This window comes from Triturus cristatus, chromosome 6 (genome assembly GCF_964204655.1).
Source record: "Triturus cristatus chromosome 6, aTriCri1.1, whole genome shotgun sequence".
Lineage (NCBI taxonomy): Eukaryota > Metazoa > Chordata > Amphibia > Caudata > Salamandridae > Triturus > Triturus cristatus.
In genome coordinates this window covers 519,703,994-519,723,243 of record NC_140589.1, presented here as the reverse complement: position 1 = coordinate 519,723,243, position 19,250 = coordinate 519,703,994, and the positions used below count along the sequence as shown (strand labels likewise).

General features: G+C 45.5%; 1 protein-coding gene across 1 annotated transcript in view; it reads right to left on the bottom strand.

The window, feature by feature from the left end:
- The window catches only part of LOC146817360 (CD109 antigen-like), a 1,044,213-nt gene that overhangs the window by 977,374 nt on the left and 47,589 nt on the right, over window positions 1-19,250 (bottom strand). The window contains exon 2 of the mRNA XM_085610952.1: window positions 15,081-15,244. Coding sequence (XP_085467078.1) covers window positions 15,081-15,244 — 164 coding nt within the window. The remainder of the gene's footprint in view (window positions 1-15,080; window positions 15,245-19,250) is intronic.

Below are 19,250 nucleotides of genomic sequence, written 5' to 3'. Positions count from 1 at the left end.
AGCAGACTCTCCACAGTTGAAAAGCTATTGCAGTCCTATAGCGGAGCCCTGGCTCAGTTAGTCAAGGGGAGTGCTGGCACCACAGAAATATCAGATACAACAGGCGCAGAGGTGAAGGGTCGGGGGCAGAAGGGGGTGATACAATATAGATCACAGATTCACCTGTTTTGAACCAGAAATATTTGCCAGTCCAGAACAAAAGTTAAATTTCAACCATGTAAATGTGCTCAGGCTACAGAATGAAGAGGGTAGCATAGCTCTTTCCCTTCAAACCCTAAACCTGCCACCCAAGTGTGTACCCTATGTTGTCACCCTAATAGGAGTTCTCCCGGTATCTGTAGATAAAGTTGAAACCTGGTGGGAACTGAAGAATAAATGTGTTCAATGGATTTGGGCAGTGCAGATACAGGGGAATATGCTGTACAGTAATATAATCATGGTCAGACAGGTGAGCTGGGTGGGTACAGCAGAGAGAGACCATTGAGGGTGACTGCATGGTAGTGAATTTTTGCAACCATGACCTCGCTGAGAGAGCACTGCAGCTAAAGTTCCCCCGGAATCCTTGGAATCTGGTCAATAACAAGAAGGGAAGTTGGGCAGATCGTTGCATTCATTGGTGTCAGCCAGACGTACCCGACAGCTCACTACACACCTGTAGGGTGGGGAATAGGTACCAGTGTCTTTCCGATTTGATCACCAAGATTGACTTGTACAAGATTCAGGTATCCTACTAGCTTAGGATGATCAGTATACCTGTAAACACTTAGCGGTTACATCCCTGGGTGAATTGCCCTTGGTCATCGAGAAGTATCTTAAGTCTGCTAAACCACAGGAGGAGGACTATATTGTAGGTAGCACTGATGATAAACACAATTACAATAATCCGGGGGAGGGGCACATCTAGTGGAAGGTCGCAGGTCTCTGAAATAAGATTGATCTACCTGATTGGCATATGTTGATCTCTGGTGCCCACCTTATTTCTCATCAGGAAACATGGGAGACGGTGGCCAATCCTCCGAAGAGTTAGATACTATTATGAGGGACTTTGAGATCCATTTCCCTGGATATAGTGACCATGTACTCCTCAAAATTAGGGTATGTTTTCTCAGGCCTGAGAGAAGATCTCCGAGCAGTTAAAAGGGATCTTACAAGTGAACTGCAAGCAATCCGCAAGGAAGTGACAGACATTGGGGAAAGATTAGACACGCTAGAAGAGAGGGACGCATCCCGAGACAAAGAATTAGAACAACTGCAACAAGAAATCATCTGCATCTGAGAGCAACAACTGGATCTCCAGGCACACACAGAGGATTTAGAAAATCGCTCCAGACGAAACAACATTCGAATACGTGAAGTGCCTAGAGATGGAGAAAGAGAAAGCATTGATGTCTAAGTAGTAGACCTGTTCACTCACATCCAGGGCGACACATCAACGGAAGCAATTTGCCTGGACAGGACTCACAGGGTGGGCATCTGGGGGCCAGGAAAGATTCATCCATTGGATAGCCTAACCTGCGCCCATAGCTTCACTCTAAAGGAACAGATCCTTAATAATGCTCAAGACTTACCGACAATTCAGTTCCAGTGCCAGTCCATCACATTTGTTTCAAGATCTCACTGCCTCCACGCTCCAAAAAAGGCGAGAGTTTCAACCAGTCACAACGTTCCAATGGGATAAGAAGGTGACTTATTCATGGGGTCACCCATTTAGATAGATATTCCGGTGGCAGGGATAACTCCGCCAGCTCTGTTCCCTGTCCGAGGCATGTGAGTTGCTTCAGATAGATCACCAAGAGGAACCCCGACTGAATACACAACCCAGCAGTCAAAGGCAAGAGGGCAGGTGGAGGTGGCAGAGGGTCCCCAGTGGTTGCAGAGGCTCCGGCCCAGATCAAGGGGCTATGGCAGCTGAACAGAAGGCTCTTCTCGACAAGCTGGCTGAGGACGCTACATCCAATGCACCTGCCTGAGGCTACCTAGAATAGATTGAGAGGTGGATGGTGGGTGGGGAGGTGGGCCGCAGAGACGGGCAGACTATCAGAGATCTGGCCAGAAACCCACGCAGAGACTTCACCACTGGTAGTGATATGGCTTATACTTCCCCATCTCCAATACAGGAAATACGTTTTGTTGTTGTTATTGTTATGGAGCTTGTTCATGGGTGCCTGTTAGGGAGCCAGAATGCTCTTTCACACCTAGATAGCGATGAGCCATATGAGGGCCTTGGGGGGTAGACGGAAGGGGACTTATAGGCGCGATCATGGGGTGCCTGGACTCCTGCATGGCATCGTCAACAAAGATCCTGAGGTTACTGACGCTTAATGTTAAAGCTTTGAATAACCTGGTCAAGAGGAAGGCAATACTTTACTATCTTACTACTACTTTGAGAGATCTGTGGCGAGACCAACATATGGGCTTGATAGATTAGACCTTCTTCTCTCACCCACACAGATCCTACACAAGGCTTAATGGTTTTCTGGGCTCCAGGGGGTACAGGAGACACTGTGTTCAGTGGAAATTGAACCCCGGGCCCTGTCCGACCAATCCGCAGTTCAGCTAGACCTCGCTCTTCCACCCCAAAACCGAGAACCCCAAACATGGAGACTAAGGGAAACACTACTATGCCACACAGAAACTGTCCAACAGGTAGAGAAAACCATTAGGGTCTACCTGAAGATGAATGAAATCCCTGAAACCTCACCCGCCATTGTATGGGACGCCTTGAAGGCAGTAATCAGAGACATATTGATCACTATATCAATGGCGGACAAGAAAGCTAGGTACAACAAAGGGGCACAACTCCAACAACAGGTCCGGGAACTCAAGCGTATCCACCATCGCACCGGAGCCCCAAGGATGTGGAGGTATCTAGAGACGGTCTGAAAGCGATTAGCTGGCCTCGACCACGCAGAACACTTGATCTTACATCTTAAACACGCATTCTACATGGGATGGAACAAGAGCTAGAGAATGCTGGCTAACAAACCTAAAGGACAACTACAGGCTAACACTGTGGAGGCTCTGAATACAGAGACAGGAAAAGTAATAGAGGGAGATTAGAGGGTGGCAGCTAAGTTTGGATCCTTCTATACGGAGCTATAGGCGACACAGGAGCTTCCTTCCAAGCCAATTTCTTAATATTTGAAAAGAGTTAAGGTGTCAAGTTTGATGGCGGAACAAGCGGCAGACCTTGATAAGCCTATCAGAATCGAGGAGGTCATGTCCACAATTTCTAGATTAAAACCTAACAAATCTCCTGGCCCCGATGGCGTCTCAGCTGCGTTCTATAAAACATACTGTAGCCTGTTAGCCCCCCTCCTCACTAGGGTACTCAACACAATTACAAGCTCATCAATAATCCCTCCATCAATGTTAGAGGCCTCTATCACGGTAATTGCAAAACCAGGCAAGGACAGGAGAGTATGTGGGTTCTATCGACCAATATTGCTCTTAAATGTAGATGCAAACTGTTCACAGGGATCCTAGTGGCACTTCTTACCCCTTGTATGTCTGGGCTGGTCGCCCCAGACCAGTCAGGATTTATCCCCAATAGACAATGCTCAGATAACACCAAGCGACTTCACCACCTTATAGGCAAGGCTTCCCGCTCCCAGCAAGAGACAATGCTTTTCTCTATATATGCGGAGAAAGCATTCAACAGGGTGCACTGGCCCTATCTAGCAGAAGTTCTGAGACATTTTGGGATGGGAGACATGTTCTACTCGATGGTGCTAAGTGGGTACGAGAGACCCCGAGCCTCAGTTATAGTAAACGGTAGAAACTCCGAAAGCTTTTCAATCCCACGTGGCACGCGACAGGGTTGCCCTCTTTCTCCTCTCCTGTTCACACTCTATATTGAGCCTTTCGTGCAGAGAATGTGGGACAATCCAGAAGTGGGGGTGATAAGCACCTGATCACGCTCTATGAAGATGATGTTTTAGTCTCTCTCGACAATCCCCGGGCGACACTCCCAACTTTCCTGCAGAAAGTCGAGAGGTTCAGAGCGGTGTCAGGCCCTGAATTAATATCACCAAATCACAGGCACTAAGCCTGATGGCTTCCCAAGCTAAGCAGGAAAATCTCACGCAGGCCTTCTCAATTAGCTGGAGAACCAACATTCGGAATTTGGGTATCCAACTCGCCCCGACTATCCAAGAGACCATTTCTTTCAATTACCGAGAACTAGTTGACACAGTGAAATCGGACTAGGCTCCCACTGGCAACCATATCAGCTTTCATGGTTGGGATGCATTGCAGCACTAAAAATTACAGCCCTCCCCAGAATGCTATACCTATTTCTGACTTTGCCCCTCTGGCCTCCACCGGGAGCACTCCAATCTCGACAGAGAGTTTTCCAGACCTTCTTTTGGGCGAATTGGCGCCCTCGTATGAGGCGTGATTTGAGTTAGCTGACTCCAAGAGAGGGAGGTCTGGGCATCCCATCCATATTGTACTACTACCAAGCTACACAGCTAGGATAAATAGTGCAGTGGTAGCGCTCAGAATCTGAAAAATCTTGGTTGTTTATGGACAGGGCGCTGGCAGGAACTTCCCTGTGGAAGATCCCCTTCTTGAAAATGTAGGCCCCCCTCCTAACCTGTACCTCTCGGTGATCACTGCACCATGCTTCAGTGTCCTTTTTGGGAACAATTACAATGGGAGATACCCACGGTGTTGGACCTGTTGCTTCTTCAATTATGTCTTGTTTCAGTAATGCCTTAATCTCTTTTTCAACTTTCGCTTGCATATGAACTGGAATCCTTCTGTGCGTTTGCGCTACAGGTTTTATTGCCTCATTTATATGTAGGCTGATTGTCTTATCTTTTAATTTTCCTAAACCATCAAATAACTTTGGATATTTCTTGAGAACAGGGTGACCAGTTGTTAAATTACAGGTCACTAGTAACCCCATAAATTGAGCAGTTATATTACTTAGTAAGCATGGTCCTGGAACTTCTTGTAGAACATGTATTTCTTCTTTACTACTTATTTCTCAATGTTTTAAAACTTCTTCTAACTTTCCCAAACAGGAGACAGGATACTTAGCTCCCCATTGAAAAACACTTACATTTGATGGTTTGAGAGGTGGCTGTTCAGACATTTTGGCATACTCTGTTACACACATTATATTGTATGTTGCTCCACTGTCTAGGACAAAAGGCACTTTTTGAGAACCTACCAATAAATCAACTGAGGTTGTCGTCTTGATATCCTCTTTTCTTATCACATTGAGTTGTTCAACTTCACTTTTTTTCTTGCATCATATTTAGCTTTTCACTGTGTTCAAATTCTTCTCCAGATTCTTCCTCTTTTTCAATTCCTTCCATTCCTCTTATATATTTCACATTTTCATTTCTCCTTTTTCCATTTAAACCAAACTATTTATTTTCATTTTCTTTCTTTGTCCAACTTTCTCTTTTTTCTTTCTTGAACTTACAACACATGCTTGCAAAATGGTTATATCTCCCACATTCTTTGCATTGTTGTCCCATAGCTGAGCAGAACTTTTGATGAGGAAACTGGAATTCGCACCTGTAACATAATCTCTTTTCTTTATAATGTGTCTCCATTCTTTTTTCACTGTTCACTTTGTGTGACATTTGTCTTACTTGTTCTAAAGTGTATTCTTCCTTCTTCCATATTCATAGCATGCTTTTCAGCTCTTGATTCTGTTCTTGCCATACGTAAAATTTCTTGCAAATCATATGTCTTCTCTGAAAGTTTTTTTCTGAATTTCTTAGAACTACAACCGTGCATTACTCTAAGTCTTATTGCTTCCTCATTATTGAATTTGTTAAATCCACAGAATGTCACTAGTTTTTTTAGCCTTGTAACAAAATCATCCATTGTTTCATTCTCTTTTTGACAAACCATATTGAAATTATATCTCTCAAAATCGAGGTTTCTGTGTGGATCAAATTTATCATTTAAACATTACATAAGTCCTTTATATGTGTTTCATTCTTGCTCTGCAAATGTAGTTATCAAATCCTCTACTTCGTCTCCTACAAGATTAAGTAATAGATCCTTTGCCTGCTCATCAGTATGCATTTAAAAAATGTTCAAACCTCCCTGTCCATTTTTCCCATCTTTGAGCAACATTCTGTCGTTCTGACAGATCAAAAGGTAATGGACTCCTAAAAACAGTACTCGGTATTTTCCCTGCATCATTTTCCTCATCATGCATATCAGAATTCATGTTTATTGTTACTTCTCTTTCCGTAGACATGATTGTTATTTTGTTGTATTTTGCTGTATTGTATTTTGCTGCTGTTTTGTTGTATTTTGCTGTATTTGTTATATTTTGCTGTATTTGTTATATTTTGGTGTAATTTATGCTCTGCACACACATGGGATAGAAGAAATAAGCTGTGTGTATCAGCGTTTAAAATAATCACCTTGTTATGTGTGTAAATTATTGTCATTATGCAATATAGTACACACGTAATAAAGCTGTGTGTATCAGCGTTTTTAATACTTAACTCGTTGCATGTGTATAACTGCTGTGCGCATCAGCATTAAAATTAAATAACATAAATGCAGCTGTGCGCATCAGCATTTAACAGTTTGAATGCGCAAATTTCTGATGATCACGCAACACCTTCAAGTCACGGCCTGACTTTAAAATGGCCGACGTGTGTGACGTGTTTCACGCATGCGCAGACTTGACACTTTGCGAGACTAGCATCAACCTCGCAATGCGCATGAGCGCCTGATCATTTTCACTCCTTTCACAATTAATCAGCACAAATGCACATCAAAAGTGCATTTTATCAGCATAGCCACACTCATCATGCTCCGGTGGGGACAACCGAAATACGTGTCGTCAATCGTCAAGCACTATGCTCGATGCCGACAACCGACATGCGCGTCAATCGACAGGTTCCTCAATCCTGCCTGCGATTTACCTCAAGAAACAGCGCCACAATTTGGATCCGGATAAGACCCTCTCCTTCAAGAAACAGCCCCAGGAACAGTGGACACCGCTCTTCATAAACAAAAATTAGGCAACACTGCGATGTGAAGCCTTTGGTGAGATATTTCTTTAGGTTCTTCCAAATCGTCAACAATATCATGATTTGCTCCAGACACCAGATAAACTCTCAACTGTTTTATTGGCATATGCAGATCAGCCCCATGTCTACTTAAGTCTCTAGCGATAACTGAACTAGTATATATTTGAAAGATCTCTAACATTCCTTGCTGGAATGCCTCCCTCATACAATTCCTATTTTACATCATAGTGCATGCAAATCACATCATTACAGACCCCAATAGCCAAAAACCCAGACTTCACACCGGGACCGAACCGCATTGCGTTCAACGTCTGGTAGAAGCCAGGGTGCAGATCTATAGGACATCTTTTCGACGAAGAGGGTCCTATCCAATTTGATACTCTGAAAGCAGACTATATACTCCCTGAAGACGAGAGATTCCATTATACGCAAATTAGACACTGGGTAATGGGCTCTGAAATGAAGGAAGTTGCACAACTACATCTAACTAAATTTGAGAGGTGGCTCCTCAGTAGGGAGTCCGACAAACAACTAGTCTCTGATCTATATCACTTCTTGATGTTCCCAGAACCAGAGACAAAATCATCTGCACAGCTGTGATGGGAGCAGGATTTGGGGCATCACCTAACACAGAAGGAGTGGAGGGACATACACTTTAGGGCGAGGTAAACAACATCAAATATGTGGAGGGACATACACTATAGGGCGACGTACACAACATCAAATGCATCTAGCACAGAGATGGAAGTGACGATAGCAGAGGATTGCTTACATTACTATGCTTTTCTAGCAACAATAAAAATAATGTAAACATTAAATTAGGGTATGTGTAATGAGGAAGCAAAACAACTTTAATAATATAGGATTTAAGCCAACTCTGGCTACCAAAAGTGGCTATTCAATCAAGTGGGAGAAAGTCGACCATGCATTGTGCCTCCCTGCCATCCTGCAGCACACCATAGCAGAGGTGCTTAGGCCCTGAGGTAGAAGCCCCGAGGATTATGATAGCTTTCTCGGTCATAGCCTCACACATAAAACAGGCTTTGAATCACAGTTTTCAGGCACCCAGGGCCCAATCGAGAGGCTGGTTTGACTCCGACTGCACCAAAGCTAGGACCCAGTTGCAGAAAGTTCTCCAGCAGAGGCCCAGAGATGTGGCATTAATAAGGCAAGCACATATGCATTTAAGCAGCCCATCGTAAGTAGCAAGAAAGTCATGAAAGATGCATTTTGGGAGGCATTGGTAAAGGCTAGTGCCTTTAAAGATAGTAGGCCCTTTTGTAGAGTGATCAATGATCAATACTTCAGGGATTCTAATGATACTTCAACAAATATACATTAACCGCTATTTATGCAGACCAATCTACCTCTAGCGTGCAGATTGGCCCTCAGATTATCTCCGGGTCACAATTTGCCCCTGTGAATAATAGTTTACAGATCAATCCACTATCATTCCATCTGTGTGAGGTGGAAATGGGCTCTAGCCGAAAGCAGTAAAGGGAAGACGCCAGGCCCAGATGGAATACCCCTTGATTTGCTCTCTGGTCAGCAAGAACTATGGGCCTTATTACTTGCCAATGTCTTCAATACAATTGCGTTGATCAGACCTCCCAGCTCATGGAGAGCTTCTATCATTATCCCAATCTATAAAAAAAGGCGATAAAGCCCTACCACAAAACTATTGCCCCACTCACTTTTAGATGCTACTGCAAAGGTTATGGGGCATATTTTATTGCATATATTGGAGGACAGAGCAGCTGCCAATAATATACTAATAGACACACAATGTGGTTTTTAAAAGGGGTTGGGTACAGTCCACCAATGTTTGAATCTGAGCATTATAATGAGAAAGCGCAATGTGGCCAAGAAGGGCACAATCTGGCAGCTGGACAGTGATTCTAACACCCATATCCGTTTTGGCAGGGATGGTGAATATATGGGTAGTTTTAATATCAATAGGGGGATCAGGCAGGGGTGCGTTTTAGCCCCCTTTGTGTTTTCCCTGTACACTACCCCCACAGCGCAGCTGGAACAAAGTCACTGAAGACCAGCTTATCACCACCCTTGCCCGAGGCCCTCCACCCGAGCCCTCTGACACCAACACAGCGGCCCACAACTTCAGAAGATGGATCGACGACTGCGCCAACACCCTTGCCCTGATCAGGACACCCTCAAACAGGCACACCGTCACAAGAGCCATCAGGTTCAACACCAACCTCCAGACCTCCAAGTAAACCTGCTGAAGACTCGAGAAGCAGTGGCGCCACGACCAGACACCAGACAACCACACAGCCCTCAAGAACGCCAGATGCAAGCACCACCAACTCATCCAATCCGTCAAAAGGACCTCCTTCAAGGAACGCATCGACAACAACGCACACAACAGCAAGGAGCTCTTCAACATCGTGAAAGAACTCGCCACACCCAGCTCCAGCTCCAATGACATCCCACCATCGCAAGAACTCTGCGAGTCCCTGGCCACCTTCTTCCACCGCAAGATCGCAGACATCCACGACAGCTTCGACACCCAGACACCGACGACAGACGCCGACACCCCCCGACTCAAAGCCCACCAAACACACCGACCTCCTGCTCTCCTGGAACAACGTCAACGACGAAGACACCATCAAAATCATGAACACTATCCACTCCGGCTCACCTTATGTCCCCTGCCCCCACTACATCTTCAACAAAGCAAACTCCATCATCGCACCAAAACTCCGGAAGATCATCAACAGCTCCTTCGAGACCGCTACCTTCTCGGAGAGCTGGAAACATGCTGAGGTCAACGCCCTACTCAAGAAACCCAAGGTGGACCCAAAGGACCTCAAGAATTTTCGACCCATCTCCCTGCTCCTGTTCCCGGCCAAAGTCATTGAGAAGACCGCCAACAGACAACTGACCCACTTCCTTGAAGAGAACAACATCCTGGACTCCTCCCAATCCTGCTTCTGAAGCAATCACAGCACCGAAACCGCCCTTATCGCCGCCACCGACGACATGAGAGCACTGCTGGATAACAGCAAAACCGTGGCCCTCATCCTCCCGGACCTCTCGGCTGCCTTCGACACCGTCTGCCACGACACCCTGCGCACACACCTCCACGACGCAGGGATCCGCGACAAAACCCTGAACTGGATCACCTCCTTCCTCACCGGCAGAACCCAGAGAGTCCGCCTCCCCCCATTCCGATCCGAAGCCACCACGATCACCTGCGGCGTACCCCAAGGATCTTCCCTCAGTCCGACCCTTTTCAACATCTACATGGCACCTCTCGCAAACATCATCCGAGCGCCGATGACACCCAGCTGATCCTCTCCCTCACCAAGGACCCAGCCACCGCCAAATCCAACCTCCACGAAGTAATGAAGGCCGTCGCAGAGTGGATGAAGACCAGCCGCCTGAAACTGAACTCTGACAAGATGGAGGTACTCATCCTCGGCTCCACCCCCTCTGCATGGGACGACTCCTGGTGGCCGGCCTCGCTGGGTACTGCCCCTACTCCCACCAATCACGTCCACAACCTGGGGTTCATCCTGGACTCAACGCTCTCCATGACCCAGCAAGTCAACGCTGTCTCCTCCTCCTGCTTCAACACCCTCCGCATGCTCCGCAAGATCTTCAGATGGATCCCCACCGAAATCAGAAAGATGGTCACGCAAGCCCTCATCAGCAGCAGGTTGGACTACGGCAACGCCCTCTATGCAGGAACCAGAAAATATATCAATGCATACAAAACGCCTCCGCAACCCTCATCCTCGGAATCCCCCGCAACAACCACATCACTGCCCACCTGAGAGACCTGCACTGGCTTCCAGTCAACAAGAGGATCACCTTCAAGCTCCTCACCCACGCGCACAAAGCACTTCACAACACCGGACCAGCATACCTCAATGAACGACTCATCACCTTCTACACCCCGAACCGCCAGCTTCACTCCGCTGACCTCGCCCTCGCCACCGCCCCACGCAGCCGCCGAACGACCACCAGCAGCAGATCATTCTCCCACCTCGCCGCCAAGACATGGAACACCCTCCCCACCCACCTGCGACAGACCCAGGACCTGCTGACCTTCAGAAGACTTCTCCAGACCTGGCTATTTGATCAATAGCTGCTTCCTCTTCCCCCTTCCCTCTAGCGCCTTGAGACCCTCACGGGTGAGTAGCACGCTCTACAAATGTTTTGATTGATTAATCAGGTGAAGTAGCTTTAAGGACCTGGGTGAGAGACACAGCATATATTGGAATGCACCCACTTCCTATTTTACTTTATGCAGATGATGTGGTGTTCATTGCTAGAACAGGGAGAGGTCTTCAAGGCCTTATTGATGATTATATATATCCTTTATGTAGGGTCTGGACCTGAAAGTCAATGGCTCCAAGACATTTGTAATGACCTGTGGGGCTAGACCCAGGATAAAACTGTTTTTTATGTTGAAGGGACTAAACTGAGAGAAACCCCCTCTTTCTCATCTCTGGGGTTCCTATTTCATAGTAACTACAACTGGATTCCTACTGTAGCAAATAGGTATGCCCTGAAGGAGAAGTACATTAATGAAGTTTACACCTTCTCGAAGTATGGGGAATGTCTAATATGCAGAGTATCCAAAGGGAGGAAAATGCATTTATGAAAAACCTTTTAGCAGTTCCCCTAAGTTGCTCCAATCTTATTTGTCATATCGAACTGAGGGCCTCATACATCTCAGATAAGATCTTACACTGGCATTCTATATGGTAGTGAGAGGAAACGGGTCTGTATAAATTGATACTCAGGGATAGTATGTCCTTATATCATGCCCAAGAGATTCCATGGTTGGGATTAGGGGTGGGCGGAATATGCGAAATTCACTTTCGCAAACTTTCGCGAAAATGTTAAAAATCTCTGCAAACACGCGGAAATATCGCGAAGACGCAGAAGTTTTTTTCCCCCTGTTCGTGGTATTTTCTGCGTGATCGCGGCTCGCCAACTTACCCATGCAGTTGCTCACGGGCGCGGCCATCTTGTTTTCACTTGTCCCGCCTGCTCGTGTTTGATATAACGTGCCCGCGTCCTCACGCTCTCGCTCGCGGTGGAGAATGACGTGTTCGAGATCTCAAGCATCTCATACTCTCGCGGTGCATGATCGCGAGTAGAAAGACGTGATCACGCGACGAATGATGTGATCGCGCAACAAATTACGTTAATGCGGGCGCGAACTGTCGTGAGACAGCGCAAATGGCTACCAACAATCCAACATCTCGTGGAGAACGCGACCGGATCGGGAAAACTTGTCGGCGAACGCGGGGATTCAGGTAAGGCGATCGCGCACATGCGAGAATGTATTTTTTTACAGCGCGAGCAAGAAAAACATTTCCGTAAGATGCGGATTGCGGAAAGTTTGACATTTTCGCGCTCTCCACGGAACGCGAAAATGTCAAATTATCGCAATATCCGCGAGCGGAACAGAATTTTCACCCAGGCCTAGTTGGGATATGTAAAATCATGTTGCAAAGAGACTGGCCACCCGTAGAATGCTTCCTAAGGGCAAGCTGAAACATCTTGATTAGGCCAAGGCATCTTGACTAGACCTAGGCCAAGGCACAGAGAAACAGATGGAAGCTTGAGAGACCAAAGAAATCTGTTGCTGTTTATGATGTGATGTTCCCTCAGGTGGGCCTGCAACTTTATTTGACCCTGGCACAGAATGTTCAGCACCGTTTTGTCCTGAACAGATTTAGGGTCAATTTGTTGCCACTGATGGTGGGATTCCCCCCAAAATGCCATTCCCTGTCAGGTCTTTCTCCATGCATTTGTGACGGTGTCTCCCCCAAACAAACCTGCACATTGTATTTTTGTGCCCTTTCCACGATTTTCCTAGAAGAAGATTTGTCCTCCCCCTTTTTAAAATATTTCATGTAAGATAGTGTAGACCAGCTCTATAATTCCTGTGACAACTGAATAATCTACTGGTCTGCTGTGCAGTTGCCTCCTACGAATGGCAGATTAAAAAAATTAATCCCCTAGAAACCTCGGCCATTACTCTTAAATCAGAATTCGCAGAGCCTGACCCTAAAATGGCGCCCCAAAAGGTACTCCCACTGGAGAGGGAAGATATCCCTAAAATGGCCCTCGCCAAGGTATTTCCACTGGAGTGTCTCATTACTCGAGGGGGTTGCATTGGGAAGATCAAGCTATATTCCATGTGTTATAGGACTTTGTAAACATGAACTTTCTTCTTTTTTTGATCTTGGCAGAAGTGTGAATAAATAACACTTTAACAAGAAGAAGTTATGATTTGTTTCTCACATTTATAAACGGCTATTGATGGTTTGATGATGAATACTATTAACTGTCTTGTTAAATAGATAAATGTTGCTCAATTTGCTTCTTACTCATCTTTGAGTTTCAAGAGTAGTGCAGTCCCTGTCTAGTGCATTTTGCGCTAGTCTCTTACGCTCATCTGGATAATTGGCATAACTGAGCAATACGAACCACTGAACTAGATGCACGCCCAGCTGCAGAGTCTCGGGGTCAAACAGACTCAACTGCCTGACTGTAAGATGGCTGCCAATCTACATACCCTTTCCTATCCTGCCATCCTCATTATCTCCACTCGCCCGTTTCTGGATGCAAGACCTTCGGTCACTTCATGATGTCTACTCTATCCCGGCAGAGACCGAACCACATGGCCTATTCCCTGAGGAGCTGCACCGAACAGCTATAGGGGAGATTGGTTCCAGCACACCGCTATGGCTGTCACCTACCCAGCCGGACTTCGGACATTTGTCTAGTTTTCTCTGCTGCTGTCTCCTCCAAGTGGACTTCCAGCTCTCGTTGGCCTTCATGGGTCTTGAATTTATGTTAGTTAGTAACACCTGTCTCAACTATGTAATCATTCTGTAATTTATGTGAATATGTGGTAACCTGTAACTCGCTGTTTCCTTATGTAAAGCGCTCTGATACCTCCGAGTCTAGCCAGCGCTAAATAAAACTCAAATAAAAAATAGGAAAGGTTTGAGACCGGACTCTCCTCAATGAAATGTTTCTTGAATGTTTTAAGGTCTTTTTATCATGTTTGTGCCTAATGTGCTGGTCCATTTTGTACTGATTTTGTTTTTTATGTGCTTTTATGTTACTGAAGAGTAACAAATAAAGTTTTATTGATGAGGATGATTAAATCCTAATTAACAAAGCCATAGAAGAACTCCAATATGCACCCTCAGAGACATATGGACTATGTTTGTACTAAGGAAAAATGATCACATTTCAACTCTCAAATTACAATTGTTCTGATTACCCATAGAACTCCTAATTCTTCAGAGTGTCCTCAGTCTCATCTGTAAAGCCACGAATGCCAATTCCATATACCATTTACCCTGCTACGTCCTAACTCCAACCACAAATTGATCATTCCAAATTGTCTAGCAATATGTGGAGGCAAAACAGGGAAAGTGGAAAGTGGGAAATTATGGAACAATATTCCCAACCAATACCAGGGATCCAGCTTCTAGTTGCTGTACATACTCTAATCAGAAAATAAGCATTCTAGGAAAAGCAATACAACTGAAAAAGAGAAATGTGGATGATAGGGGGAGGGCAATAGTATTGGTAGGAAAGAGTGAGAGGAGGGTAGGAGAAGGAGAGGCTGGTAAGGACAGGAAGAAAAGGGAGTAGATAGAACAACTGCAAGATCGCAGAGATTGTGCTTGTCTCTTGTGCTGTAAATGGATCCTGAAGGTTCTTGAAAATTCTGAAGCCAAAAATAATATTGTATCCTTCTCTGCCACTGGAGCAGTGTGGAGAAAACATGAACATCCTGAGGGTGAAAATTAACCAATATTCAGATGGGTTCCTAAAGTGTGCAATTCAGACCAGTCAAGCCCAATGAGTAGAAGCTCTTTCCTGGAGGTTGAAGGTTGTGCAATTGTTAAGTTACCAGAGTTAAAAATGTTAGAATTCATTCATTCATACATTGTTAGAAACTGAATGCACTATCCCCTAGAAAAAAATCTGCCTCACATTACATGTGCAGTTTCAACAACAAAGTGCAGTTGGAAAGTCAAAATCGAATGATAGTCAACTTACCATTTTTAAATGTTTTTTGGACAGACACCAGCGGTTTCCTTTCATGCATAATCTCTGCTGTCACAGTAACCTTGGGCGCGAGGCCAAACCAATGCACCGCCACAGTTGTATTAGTGCCAGGGCTAATACTGCCTGGAGTTACAATGTAATAGGATGGTATTGGCCTGTAAGACACAATTCACTATAATTATTTTACTGCTCAGTTTATACATAGTCATTAATTAAAGGTCGCCAGATGTATATACCCCTAGTTCCTTCTTTAGTAATTCTAGCATGCATAAATGCTCCCTGATGTGTATTTTAAACGTACCTGCATGATGTTAAGAAATCCAAGTTATAAAGAAGATACAGCAATGATAAAATATGCCCTTTTTCGTTCTCAAGTTTAAACTAGGGATTGAAGCGTTATAAAATTACTACACACTGGGCCATGCAGTCTGATCCAAGGATACCTGCTGGCCTCAGGAAACATTTATGGACACATTCCAAGGCTTTTTAATGCATCGACAGAAAGACAAGTGCCTCGATGCAAGTCAACAGCACTTTTACATTCTGTGTGCAACTGCATCACTAGAGTATTGAACAGCCTGTGAAAAAAAGTAGTGAAGTACTTTCCAATGGCGGAGACGTCACATCCCTCCTCCCCCAGGCCTCTATTCACCAGGCGCCCTTCTCCAGAGTTTTCCATTCAAAACACTGCTCACACCACCTGTTTACCAGCAGGCCCCAGTCCCGCCCTCTGTCCCTGTCCTCTGGGTATAGGAGCACTGGAGATAGCAACAACAACAAAATGCTCCCATTTGTCAGGTAGAAGGGAAATAATGAATAAGCAGGGAAGGCGCCGGCATCACTTAATCTTCGCGCACATGAAACAAAAAAATTAACCTGACCTTGTCTAATGTAACTGGTGCTTCTGTAAAGTGCTCCAATACCTTCAGGTTAGTCGAGTATGCGCTGTATAAAAATACCCCCGAAAATGAATCTGACGTTGTGTAATGTAACTAGCTCTCGTGTAAAGTGCTCCAAAACATTTGGGTTGCTCGAGTTCATATTATATAATAAAAAGTGTCTCACAGTTCCTGGGGAACTACCGTGAATGTGCTTTGAAATTAGAAATCTGAGAGGAACAGGACGACAGGAAGGGTGGTCATGCAGCGGCATGAGAGGAGGTGGAAGGGACAAATGCTGTTCCCATTTATAAGGTAGAGGAGAACAACCAGGCGCGCAGCCTCCTAAAGCGGCCACAATGATGAAAGATGAAGCTGGTGGGCATGAAGCAGAGGCCTTGCTGATAACCCAAACAAAACACAAACACTTGTGGGAAGTACTCGTTCAGGAGCAAGGCCTCCTAAAGCGGCCGCAATGATAGAGATGAAGCGCAGTGGCTATGAAGCAGGTGCGCCGTTGATCAAGCCAAACAAAACACGAACACTTGTAAGTGCTTGTTGAGAATTAAATAAATTGTTCCTGAGCCAGGTACTAAAATGGCACAAGTGGAAGCCTGCAACTAATGGGGGCCTGCTCTGTGGGAGGGAAAAAACAACGAACAGGAGGGACAAACAGGACTAAATAGCCATTTGGAAGCAAGGATTTTTAAAGGACACTGAAACAAAAAAATGAAAAGCAGTGGGCGGGCTGTAAGCTCACAAAGTATATACAACACTTCTGAAGAGACATCGTAACTGCTGTCTAAGCTCGACCTAAAAATTAGACTTAGACTCATATTACATCGTGACATTTAAAGTGTGAGCCATTTGCTGCAGTTGATATATACTTATACCATACCCTCCGTTAATGTATTTAATGGGTATTGTAAATATTTCATATTCTGAGATTTCCTCTGGTAAACTAAGAATTAAAGAATGAATTGGTGTTTCCAGCAAAAAATTCCTTATGGATCGAAATTTAATGCATAATTCCTTGGGAAATTCCGACAGGGTTGAAAAGTTGCTGTATTTACAGCATTCCTCGGAATTCCGATCCACGTTAAAAAAAAAAATAGAATACCTTGAGGTTGCACACTCATGTGTTGGGCTGAGAATATGCCAAGATGACTCCTTCTACCATTGTGCAAGTTCAGTTAGCATTTGCAGCACCAATTTATATTCAGCCGCCATTTTGTGTCATGATCAAAATGAAACTTCTGTCTCGTACTGTCAACCTCAGCAGAAAAGCAGCCTCAATTGTTTCTTTTTATATAAGTTTGAGCTTCGTTGCACTAATGAATAGCTCATTTTGTGTTTGCATGCCTTTCCTCATATGTAGCCCCGCTCCCACTCTCAGAGAGACAGGCACGGGCTGAGTAACCTTGAAGTTAAGATAGTGTGTTCCTGGTCTCAGGATGGTAGCTCATCCTTCTATACCTCCTTTGCTCATTTGTGCACAGACTGGAAAATTCCAGTCTGGGAGTGTCTTAGAGGTGTTGAAAATGTATATCTAACTTTACCTTGTGGACGGGGGTCAGTCCCTCGGCAGCTATCTAAGGAAGCTGGTCAGACAGGACTCCGCTTGAGGGAATACTAATAAAATAACTTTGGTTTGTATTCTCTACTGTCTGACCGACTCTTCATTTGTGTGGAAGGCTAGGAGGTGGTCGTGAGTGACCCGGGTGGCCCTAATTGGGTCACTTCTTTCCGTTGGTGCCCAAACAGGGACTCCATCGGGCTGAGCTATCCTCGCCCGCTGACGGGTGAGGAGGACGGGGCCACGGCGGGTCGGATGGGCAGATCGGAAATCCCTGCACGAAAGAGTCTTGAACTCGCAACTGCCACGTCTGACTGACCGGGTGGTGCCTCGGCCAGCAGTCATCCCGGCTGGGGTCCTGAATGGCAAAAACCTTGCATCTGCCCGTTTGGTGCAAAGAGTCGGCAGTGGAAAATAACTTTGTTTGACCTGTGTGCACCAGGTGAGTTTGTTTTGGGCCATGGCACTGTTTTGTTTGAGTTTGGTGCGGTCTGAAGATGGTTTTTGGACAAGTGCTTGAATTTGTTTGAATTCTTTGTGAACATGGTGTTGCTTTGATCTGGTTTTGGTAAGGACTTTGGATCAATTTTGTTAAGATATTTGAAAATATTCACTTGGCATCGTTAGTAAACACGTTTGGTCTCAAGATGCCTTGTTTTAGTCGACTGTGTTGTGTGAGTTGTCGTTGTTGTTCTACTGATGCTCGATTGGGGGAAAGGCAGCCGGTGCCCCCAGAGGGCACCCCGAACTTTGCCATGTATGTTAAGCATGGCCTTGGCCCTATTATGTTTAGTACATTATAGCACAAATATATGAGGTACGATGTCCAGTTGCAGTTGCCGTTAACTGGTACTTTTGATAAACAAAAATGTAATTTCCTGCAAGATAAACTGTTTGCAAAACGGGGTAGGCAATCGATGTTTAATTCTCTTCAGGTATGGCAGAAGGAAGCTAAGCAGAGGCGGATGAAGGCAGAAAAGGAGGCCCCGAAAGGGGAGAATGCAGACAGTGGCGCAGAAAGCAGTAGTCTATGATAGAGAGAAAATAGAAACAGGTATAGAGTGTGCTGATAGAAAGTTTCGATTGGAATGTGACAAATCCTATTTTGCCCGAGAGGAAGGCGATACATTTGTGGAGGAATTGTTAGACACTCAACCTCCACCTACATACGCACCGCAGAACATATACCCTGCTGTGCCACAGCCCCAGTTGTTTGCCTCTTCTGCCCCTGCTGTTTCTGTTTCTTCTGTCAATGATTCAGATGCTCTAACAGCTGCGCCTCCTGTCCATTCTGTGGCTTCGCCCTCTGTGCCAGCGATAACTGCTAGTGTCTCTGCTGTGCCAATTGTGTCCATGTCTTCTGTTTCTTCGGCCCTTACACCCACAACCCAGCCATTGACGACATTGGTGCCTACCCACTCGGTTACTACTCCTTCCCTCTTCCCTCACTCCCCGACAGCATTAGGTAGTGGAACGCCCGTTCGCGGGCTGGGGGATGGGAGCTGGGTGACAGCTAGGGAACGGTTGGGATGAATTTTAATATGATCTGATGTGGGAGAGGAAAAAAAGAAGGCGGTAGCAAATCAGGCTGCGCAGTGGACCCGTCATCCCTTCTGTAGCACTGAATATGTGTGGAGTGTGATGAGAAAGTATGAGCCGTTTATGCAGCAGCATGCCCTCAAGCACATGTCGGCTACACTGATTGGA